Source organism: Amblyomma mixtum, chromosome 8, assembly GCF_055824585.1.
Source record: "Amblyomma mixtum isolate Tamu chromosome 8, ASM5582458v1, whole genome shotgun sequence".
Taxonomy (NCBI): Eukaryota; Metazoa; Arthropoda; class Arachnida; order Ixodida; family Ixodidae; genus Amblyomma; species Amblyomma mixtum.
Genome location: NC_143019.1, coordinates 126,214,534 through 126,225,449, shown reverse-complemented (window position 1 = coordinate 126,225,449; position 10,916 = coordinate 126,214,534). Strand labels below are relative to the sequence as shown.

The window sequence follows — 10,916 nt, the reverse complement described above, 5'->3', positions numbered from 1 at the left end:
ATGAAACTCTATTTCATCAAACAGTTTAATTGCGTTGAACGCTGTAACCTTATTAGCGACTATACTAAGTAGTATGTAACAAGACATTAATGCCTGCTTTACCTGGCAGCATTGCGGCTATAAACGAACCATCATCTTTCCGTTCATCGTTATTGACATTTCTTGAATAAAGCGCAGCATTGCAGTCTGTTTGAACTTGCCCCCTTGTACCTGTGCTTTGCTTTGTGCGGGTACATGTCATATTTTTTGTTTATTGCACACTGCACCATGCCCACGATGCATAACGCCGACCCAATTTGATAATTCCTATATTTGTATTATTTATGAAGTGAACCTTTGTGAAATATTATTATCTGCTCTCCCGGCTGTCTAATGCCCAGCCGGGCGCTTAGGCTGCTTAAATAAATAAATAAATAAATCTGTGACTGCGCTTATGTTTTTCATTTGCCTTTGCTTCCCTTGAAAGCCCGGATAATACTGTTATGCGAGTGTTTGTTTGCTGTACATTCGACATTGAGCCGTCGTGCTGGCTCAGTGGTTATGGCGCTCAGCGGCTGACCCGAAAGACGCGGGTTCGATCCCGAACGAGAATGTCAATGGTGGCGAACTTCTAGAGGCCCCCATGTTGTGCGATGACAGTGCACGTTGAAGAACCCCAGGTGGTCGAAATTTCCGGAGCCCTTCACTACGACGTCCCTCAGAGCCTGAGTCGCTTCCCCATAAACCAACCAAACCAACTTTTGACATTGTTTCATGAAACATTATCCATCTTCTACGTGGAAATCACATGTGCTGCGATTTATTTGTACTTTTTTTAAGGTACTGATCAAGAGCTGTTGCGAAAACTGCCATGCAAAGGTGGTGGGGACCCAGTAAAGCTAGTCTCAGAGCAGCTTTTTTTTCCCTCGCACCCTTCATTTCTGTCTCTATAAAAATGCAAATAAACATTGATTTGTTGATTGATTGATTCTTGTCTCAAGTACACAAAAGTAGGCGCTTTAGCTCGAGATGAACGTTAGGATTTCAGCGCAAGGTAAGTGTTGTGACTAAATGTTCAGGAGTAATTTTACCGCTTGAGGTACTTTGTGGTGAATTTTAAAATGAAGCACTGTTTAATTTTCAGCATGGACAGTGGTAGAACTCTTCTTCGCTTCATCATAGCGAAGTCCATCCTATTTTCAACCTGGTGTCTTGGGTCGAATCCTTATCGGTTCATGAAACTTGCATTGTCCCGCAGAAAGGAGAGTTCACTCAGTAGAAGTGCGCGTAACGCGTGTATTCATAACTCTTCGTCGTCAGCACACAAATCCCGGTTGTACAGGGGAACGGTGACGCCGCAGATGGCCCCGAAGTGGAGTGTACAATCCTCGGGCACATTGTCTTCCACGCTTTTGGACACGTACAGAATGCATTCTGTAAAGTTAGAAAGTGCAGCAAACATGAAAGTGAAATCTCCTCAACGCGCTTTTGTGCGGTTCACATTCGGCAGCTTTGTAGCGAACTCAAAATTAAGTCCTGCTTGCAACGGCAAACCCGCCAGAAACCGGTAAATTCTAAGGCGACTTCTTGAATACCTTAGGCCACCTTCATTGTTTTAATTGACACGTAAATAATGCACCCACTATCAGTTAAGAAAGCACGTATTTAGGAGTCAATAAAACTGTGTAATAAAACCAACTAGACGCGCCTTTTCATAGTTTGAAGGCGCAGACACGTGAAATCCTGAAGCTGTAAAACGAATGCGGTAGGCTTCCAGTGTTCATAATGAAACACAGGATCAACTTAAAGACACAAAAACGCTTCAAAGATAGTATAAGACTGTTTTAAAGAACCCTGCAGTGCTTCTAGAGATTTACACCCATCGCTAGTGCAACGTTTCATTTTAAACTTTTAGCATAGCGAGTAGCATATGCTGCTTACTGCGTACGGCCGTCAGTGTACATGCGCAGTGACGGCTCGCAATAGCGGTAATCATCATCATCAACCTTAGTACGTCCCCTGCATGACAAAGGCCTCTCACATACGAGGTCTGTTAGAAAAGTATCCGACCTTTGGCCGTTGAAAAAAAACTTGCATAACTGGAGCATTGCAAACCTAATCATCTTTAAAGTAGTCTACTTGGGACTCCACACACTTCTCCTAGCGGTGCTGCCATTGTGGGAAGTATTCCGAAAAGGCCCTTTTCGGAATGGAGTTTAGCTCAGCTGTCGTTGCAGCCATAATGTTCTTCCTTGTCTGAAATCGCGCTCCTTTCAATGGCCTTTTGATTTTGGGAACCAGCCAGAAATCGCAGGGGCCATATCAGGACAGTAAGGAGTCTGTTGAACTACAGGAGTCTGGTTTTTCACCAAAAAATCTGATTCGAGTGCGAGGAATGTGCAGGAGCATTGGCGCGATGGGTGCGCCAGTTTCCTGTTGACCTCAGCTCCCGGTTCTTGCGCCGCACAGCATCACGTAGGCAACGGAGGACATCCCTGTAGTACTATTTGGTCATTGTTTGACCCTGTAGAGTGCGTACTCGTGGTCTGCCACACAGAGGGTGTCAAAGAAAGCAGTCAGCGTCACTTTCACATTGCTGCGCAATTGGCGGGCCTTCTTAAGTCTTGGTGACGTGGAATGCTTCCACTCTGACGACTGGGATCTGGTTTCCGGGTCGTACCTGTACACCCAAGACTCGTCACTAGTGATTATGATGAAGATGAAGTCGGGGTCACTGTTTGCGGAATCCAGCATGTCCTGTGAGACTTCAACACGAAGCTGCTTTTGCTCCACCGTGAGCAGCTTCGGCACGAATTTCGCCGCAACTCTCTCCATGGCCAAATCTTCGGTGATAATGGAATGTGCGGAGAAATTGCTCATGTCCACCTCTTCCTCAATTTCTCGGATAGTCACGCGACAGTCCCGCATCACCATAGCGTTCAGTTCGGCAATGATCTGGTCATTTTGGCATGTTGATGGCCGATTGGAGCGTGGCTCGTTCTCCACCGATGTGCGGCCATATTTAAAACAATTGTAACACTGCTTAAACTGTGTGCTGCTCATAGCATCGTCACCGAAAGCCGTCTGAATATTTCGAATGGTTTGCACTCGGCTGTCGCCAAGTTTATGGCAAAATTTGTTGCAGTAGCGCTGCTCCTTTCACTCCGCCATTTTCCTTGCAATAAAAAACCGACGAGCTAGAGCACTGCACACTGCCTCACTCAAACGCTGCTTCCCAGCGACTGACGCTATCGGCAGGCGGGAAAAAATTCATGCATGCGTATGAAGGTTCTAGGTCGCCTGATGCAAGCGCGCTTGTCTCATATCCATCAGGTGTTCGCAAAAAAAAAAATAAAGTCGGATACTTTTCTAATAGACCTCGTACTTGTCCAAATAATCCTCTCCTGTGCGTGCAGCGGCCAGCCTATCCCCGCAAATTTATCTCATCCGCCCATCTAACTTTCTGCAGCCCCCGGCTACGCTTGCCATTCTTGGTATCCTGTCCGTTACCTTTAAGGACCACGAGTTATCTTGATGACTGTAGATTTTTATCCGCAAGGGCATCTCGAGCGTAAGAGTGCCGTGGCACAAGGTGTTTTCGTCTTCTCAAGGTGACGTCCAAGACTCATTTCCCAAGCATTTCACCCTGAAGAAGCCAAGCATCAGGCCACGGGAAAGCTATTGCCCATTGTATCACCGATGGGTACCCGGCGGCTCTGAAGACCGAACCCCGCACTTCCCGCAGGCGATCATTTAGTTATCGTGCCGTCGCATTATACGCCCCGTCCAAGCAAATTTCTTCTTGATTTCGACTAAGATATCATTAACCCGCGTTTTTTCTCTGACCCGTTCTGCTCTCTTCGTTTTACTTTCTATACATCGCCGCATTGTCCTCAATTTAATCTGAATCCTTTTCGTTAGCCTCCATGTTTTTCCTCCATAAGTAAGTGCCGGTGACTTTCATTTCACTGGCAAGTGACAGCCGAAACTCTTCTCAGTGACCACTATCTTGTCCACATTTCCACCTCTCTTTCCCACATCCCTCGAAGTCATCCGGTCACTTATACTGACTGGCACGCCTTCCGCGCTAATCTCTCCTCTGACTCCTTTCAATCCTACGACGACTGGACGTCGCGCATCACTGCAGCGCTCACGTCCAGTAGCCGTCGTGTTCGCTCTTGTCACCCAGTCCCAGACCCAGATCCTCACCTACTCCGTTTATGGCGTCGCCGTAAACGTCTTCAACGCTCCTTCCGCTGCCAACCCCACAATACCCAACTTTCTTCCCGGATCACTGCTCTGCGGGCCGAGATCGTCGCGCACTGCGCCTCACTCGAGCACTCTCGTTGGAGTGCTCTTTGTGACCGTCTTGACTCTGCATTGCACTCGCGATCCACATGGTCTCTGTTCAAATCCCTCCTTGGCACTAAGCCTGCCCTTGCTCCCACTCTAGCTAAAGCCCTCACTCAAGGAACTCCCTCCGATGTTTTTGATCAGCTCGCCTCTCTCTATCTCCCGCCCCCTCTGGCACCCTCCTACCCGGTGTACTGCGGTGGACCTAACCCCGCTCTGGACCAATCCTTCACTCTCCGGGAGCTCGAATCGGCTCTGGCTGCTAATGCGACACGCTCGGCTCCCGGTGAGGATGCCATTACATACACCACACTTCGCAACCTTCCTGACTGCGCCAAAGAATTCCTCCTTAAAACCTACAATGATGCATGGGACAGCGGCTGCCTGCCCAGCTCCTGGACCTCCTCCCTCATTTCTATGATTCCAAAGCCGGGCAAGCCTCCCTCTCTCTCTAACCTCCGCCCAATCTCCCTGACATCATGTGTTGGTAAGACCCTTGAGCGAATGGCCCTGACTCGCCTCTCTAATTTTCTCGAGACGAGGGAGTTCTTCCCTCATTCTCTCATCGGCTTCCGACGCCACGTCTGTGCACAGGACATGTTTCTAGTTCTCCAGCACACGTTTCTGTCACCTACCCCCACTCAAATTCACGCACTTGTGACCGTCGATGTTCGCAAGGCCTTCGACGGTGTTTGCCACGACCACATCCTTTCCCAACTCTCCTCCCTAGACTGTGGCTTCCGCATGTACTGTTATATCCGCTCATTCCTCTCTAAACGTGTCGCTCGCTTTCGAGTCGACACCTATCTGTCCGACCCCCACAACCTCACCCGAGGCACTCCTCAAGGTGCTGTTCTCTCTCCTACCCTTTTCAATCTTGCTATGGCCCCTCTCGCCTCCCAGCTAGCTGAAATTCCCGACCTGCATCATATATTTTACGCCGATGACATCACTCTCTGGTGTTCGTCTGGCTCTCCCGGTCACGTACAGGACACCCTGCAACGTGGCCTAGATCTCATCGACTCCTTTCTCACCACTGCTGGCCTCTCTCCTGCTCCTGAAAAATCCGAGCTCCTTCTCCTCAACCATTCCTCATACCAGCGCTCACACAACCAATTCGTCTCTCTCCACCTTTCTGGCTCCTCTCCCATTCCTGTCGTCACGCAGTGCAAAGTTCTTGGCTTTCCTTTGCATGCAGCCAAGAACGTGCAAGCCCTCCACCGTGCTGTCACCACCTGCCACTCCGTAACTCACCTCCTGCGGCGCGTGGTCACTCGGCGCTCAGGTCTCCACGAGGCTCATGCGTGCCGAGTTGCCCACGCGCTGGCCCTCGACAAGGTCTTGTACTTTGCACCCTACGTTTCCTTCAATCAGACTCAACTTAACGCTCTTGAGACTGCCCTTGTGGGCCTCTACAAGGCAGCTCTCAACCTCCCTATCACTACCTCTACTGCAAAGATCTTTGCAACAGGCCTCTTTCATCCTCTCCGTTCTCTGCTCTCTCTCCATCATGACTCGCAGATTGCCCGGCTTTCCCTTACCCGTCAGGGTCAGTGGTTACTGACTCAAGCGGGTATCTCGCCCATTCCCAGCACCCCGTTTACCTCTCCTATTCCCACCCCAGCACCCAATCTTCGGATCCTCCCCCTTCCGTCCAACATGTCCCCCGTTCTGCACGCCGGCCGTCGTCATGCGGCCGCACAGCACCATTCCCCTCTCTTTGATACCCAGGGTGTAGCTTACACGGATGCCTCCTTCGTGGCTCCTCGAGGTTCCTGCGGCTACGCCCTGTACCACCCCCACCTCCCCGCTCCTGAAACTCACACCAGCGGGCCGTTTCTACGTCCTCCGGATGCATTGTCCCTCGAGGTCCTCGCCATTGCGCATGCCCTCCAGTCATTTGCCCTCCTTCCCTCTCTTCAAGAGTACAAAGTCTATTCAGACTCACAAGCCGCTATACACCACATACAGAAACGCACCCTAACCCCTTCTCTTCAACAGGAGGTCGAACGAGCGGTCTCCGCTTTGCAGCCTTCCATCGTTTTCCTCCGCTGGGTCCCTGGTCATTCAGGGATTGACGGCAATGAGCTGGCTCATCAGCTCGCCCGTGACACACTTTTCCGGGCACCGTTGATCCCCTGGCCCAAGCCCTGGGAGGACGGTGGGAGACTCACCCTTCGCCGCACCATAAAAGAGGTCTACCTCGAGCTCCGCCTCGACAAACGCCTTTACCCTCCCCCTCATCCATCACTCACAGTGCCGGAGGCTCGCCTTCTTCGGCACGTTCAAATGAATGCAATCATCACCCCGTCTCGCCTCTTTCTCTATCGCTATCGATCGGACCCTTCCTGTCCCAACTGCCCCTGTATCTATGCGGACCTTGCCCATTGCCTCTTCTATTGCCCGGCTGCTCAGCAGTCGGGTTCCTACCCCCCACGTTCTTTATCCATCACCACCTGGCTCGACTGGCTTGGCGCTGAAGGGGAGGAAGAACAGCGACTTCTGGTCGCCCAGGCGGTCGATATGCTCGGCCTGTAAATTTTGGCCGAATAAACGTCTTCTACTACTACTACTACTACTACAGATTGTTCAATTTTCATTAATTTGGTAATTGCATTTTATTATTTACAAATGCTTGTTTTTGATAGAGACGTAAAAGCTCAAATAAAAATTCAATTTCTGAGACTAAAGAATGATTGAGTAAAACACGTTTTTCGGCAATTTGATAACATTCTTGGTTCATATTGTAGCGAAGAAGCACAAACACACAGCAGGAACACGCAAAAAACACAGACATGTTTTTTTTGCGTGTTCCTTCTCTGTGTGTTTGTGCTTCTTCGTTCAACTTTTCTGCCGAAATGGCGCTCCTTAGTCCACATAATATCGACTGCCTTCCATGATTCTTCACTTCGGTCGGGTTATTGCTCTAATTCCCTACTGCAGAGAATTTATCATGCTTACTGTACAATATATTTATATTTTATGCATTTTGCAGTTTTTATAGTTCTCTTGGCTGTAATAAAGGAACGTAAACCCAGCGCGCTATGTGGGCCGAGCTGTTACCGCATTTACTCGCGTAATGGACGCAAACCCTACTTTGGCTGTCAAATAGTGCATCAATTTTTTCTTTCAGGTATCAAACGCACCCTTTTCTTTTGGCGCGGAGTCTGTAGATGATAGTAGTGGATGCTAGCAGGTACCGTCTTTTTAACGCTGGAGCAACTAGTGGGTAGATAGATTCCCCTTTGAATCGGGCCGGTTGTGAGGGCCCCCTTGTCTAGTAAATTAAAGTAGATGTTTTATTTCCTACCTTTCCCGAGCCGACACATTGAACACTCAGGTGTTCAACGTGTTGGGTCCAATATGTCGGTCAGATAGAGACCCGCTCCAGAATACGGTTTAATAATCATCGTGCACACGCTAAATCTCTGTCTAATCAGCCCTTTTCACGAATTTAGGAACCTGAAAATAACCATCATCGAGTCAAACTTCCGCACAGAGAAGTGCGAAAGTCGTATTTTTAGTCGTATTTTTTTTTGAGTCCTGGAAAACTCACATATCTACCTAAAGTATAAATTCTTCATTTTATTTGTAATTTAGTGCTGAAAACATCTTATTTCCATTCCTCAGTCAAGAGCCAAAAGAGTAGAGCAACTACTATACATATTTCCCTTTTCGCCGTCGCAGTGGCTCAGTGGTTACGGCGCTCGGCTGCTGACCCGAAAGACGCGGGTTCGATCCCGGCCATGGCGGCCGAATTTCGATGGAGGCGAAGTTCTAGAGGCCTGTGTACAGTGCGATGTCAGTGCACGTTGAAGAACCCCAGGTGGTCGGAATTTCCGGAGACCTTCACTACGGCGTCCCCAAAGCCTGAGTCGCTTTCGGACGTTAAACTCTAATAAACTGAACCAAAATATTTCCATTTTCTTTTTTACTTGTTGCAAACTTGTTTCAGTCTTATTTACTTCTTTTCTCTTTACAATTTGTTAGTTCTGTTTCTTCATCTCGGAAAACTTTTTAATTTTTATTATTAATATTTCCACCTGGGCTGCCACACCAGGGTAAGTCACTGGGTGCGCTGACAGAACAAAGGCGCAGGATACAGCCTGCCACACTGCCTGTTTTCTTTCCTCCACCCCTTGTCGCACTTTTGACCAAACATGCACATGCTCGTACTAAAGAATGTAGCATGCACCATTTCTTGGTAAAATTAGAGGTGACTGTCGACAGGGCCGATCGTTACCTCAGGCTCGTAGACCGGTATCCCCCGTCCATATAATTACAGTGCTGAAATTTGCGTCCGGCTGAACTAGACCGGTGAACCACACTCACATTCCTGGATCCGAATTTCTATTTTCCTGCCAGATTGCCGTCTGAAAGAAACGTGTTTTTAGGAACCCACTACTTGCCCCTGACGATGAACTTATTGGAAGCTCCACTCAAATGAGAATGTGTTTGTGTGTGCTCCGGCGCTTTGTGCTATGCCCAGAGTGCGGCCACTGGACATCGTTTTGGTCGGTGATTCATCACGTACCGAGCAGGCGTAAATGCCATTTTTGCTCGACGTTTTTTTTCTTCTCTCACTTCCAATTTTAACTCAGGCGCACAATACGGCAAAAAAGGCATAGGTATACCAAAAGTTGCAGGACAGCATAGCGATTTTTTCGTTTGTCCATCATTCAAACGCGTACGCAAGTGGAAGCAAGCGCAGTGACACCCTTTTGGGGACGCGTGTCTCGACGCGCCTCTGCACGGCGCCTCAGCCTCTGCTTTCTCATATTAGACAGGCCCTGCCATCCTGCTTCCAAGCCCCTCTATTTGCTTCCCAGAAGCCCATGGGTCGGAGAAGAAACCTATTGGGAGCACCAAGGACGCTGGTTAGTGAGTGGTCTGATGCCACCCAGTAGGAATACTTGTCAGGACCATCGACAATGATTGTCTACTGGTCCGTAGAAGGGGACATTAACAAATAATTTGGTTTGGCTGGTTTACTGGGGTTTAACGTCCCAAAGCAACTCAGGCTATGAGAGATGCCGTAGTGAAGGGCTCCGGAAATTTCGACCACCTGGGGTTCTTCAACGTGCACTGACATCGCACAGTTCACGGGCCTCTAGAATTTCACCGCCATCGAAATTCTACCACCGCGGCCGGGATCGAACCCGCATCTTTCAGGCCAGCAGCCAAGCGCCGTTACCACTGAGCCACCGCGGCGGGGCAGAAATAATTTGATTCTTGCATCTTTAACTTCTGGACAGGGCGCTGTAGGGTACTTAAAGGTGCACGAAGGAGGAATCTGAACTCGTCTTTTTACCGCGGGAACTCATTCGCTTGTTCCGAGCATCCTTAGAAACTTTGAATTATTCTCCTGTGGGCAGACTTCCCTAATTTATGTCGGATTAAACGTCCCGGCTCCCGCCTTTTTTTAAACTCGCCGCTGAAGGTAGGAGGAGTCAACTAAGGCATGGAGTGCCTTTCAGGACGTCGCGTGGCGGTTTCGCTTTAGCTTTTATTTTATTTCTTAGGCTTCGGTGAATAAATAGATCCAGCCAGAGACAGTACTGCTGCAAATTAGGCCCACGGAAATAAAAATACGCGCGGACTTTTCTTTCGCCGATAGCTACGCATCACTCCGCTGATGGCAGAGCGGCAAGCCGCCACGGTACTGGCTGAAAGGCAGACTCAACCTACCGTCAGCGTTGAGTTTAAAAAAAGGGCGGGAGTCGGAACGTTTAATCAGATTTAAATTTGGAAATCGGGCGCGCAGGAAACTAATTCGAGGTTTTTAAGGTTGCTCGAAACGTGGAAATCGATTTCCCGCTGTAAAAAAAACGAGTTCAGATTCCTCTTTAGTGCACCTCAAACTTCGTGCCGCGTACCACGCGGGGAGAATTTTTCTTCAGCGAGGCTGGCAGACTTGATGCTCCCATAGCTACGGCGATTGTCCGCGGAGCTCTCATGAAGTTGTCCGCCCTCGCTCGCTGGGAATAAGTATTTCCAGTACATGTACCATTTTCAATTTATTTTGTCCTGACTGTCCGTAATGCCACACATCCTATGGTACATAGAAAACTGTTCATGCAGGAAAAACCAGTCTCTTTTACGTCCTTCTGAAGTTGCAAATACCATTGCATTCGTGCTTGACGTGGGTGATGATAGCGTTTTAAAACATCAGAAGAGAACACTTTTGTTACGTTTCAAACGGCTCTAACTGTCGTCATAATCTCGTTGATTCGAAGTCGTTTTATTCCAAATAACGTAAGCATTCCGTAAAGCTAATGGATATCTTAGTTCCAGAACTACCCTTAGCGAAAACTGATGTGTTTCGAATATACAGTGGGCTCTTTAAATTGGATTTTAAACATATTTTGTATTCATGAATGCACTAAAAATACGTAGGAAATACCTTCCTGAAATTTCATTCCTGGTATTCGAAATACATTCTTAAAATATGCCAAAAACACCTTACTTAAAGCATACTTCCAGCACTTTTCAAATACGTGAAAAAATATATATGCAGTTTTAGCATCTTGTCAATGTATTAAAAGAGTACTTTCGTAAATATGAAATTAATTCATCCCAAGTAT

General features: G+C 48.2%; 1 protein-coding gene across 1 annotated transcript in view; it reads right to left on the bottom strand.

Annotated features, from left to right (window-relative positions):
• Positions 1–1,124: 1,124 nt before the first annotated feature.
• The window catches only part of LOC149334246 (uncharacterized), a 29,274-nt gene continuing 19,482 nt past the window's right edge, over positions 1,125–10,916 (bottom strand). Inside the window, exon 5 of the mRNA XM_089556222.1 lies at positions 1,125–1,413. Within this exon, the coding sequence (XP_089412348.1) occupies positions 1,280–1,413 (134 nt within the window). The 3' untranslated portion in view covers positions 1,125–1,279. The remainder of the gene's footprint in view (positions 1,414–10,916) is intronic.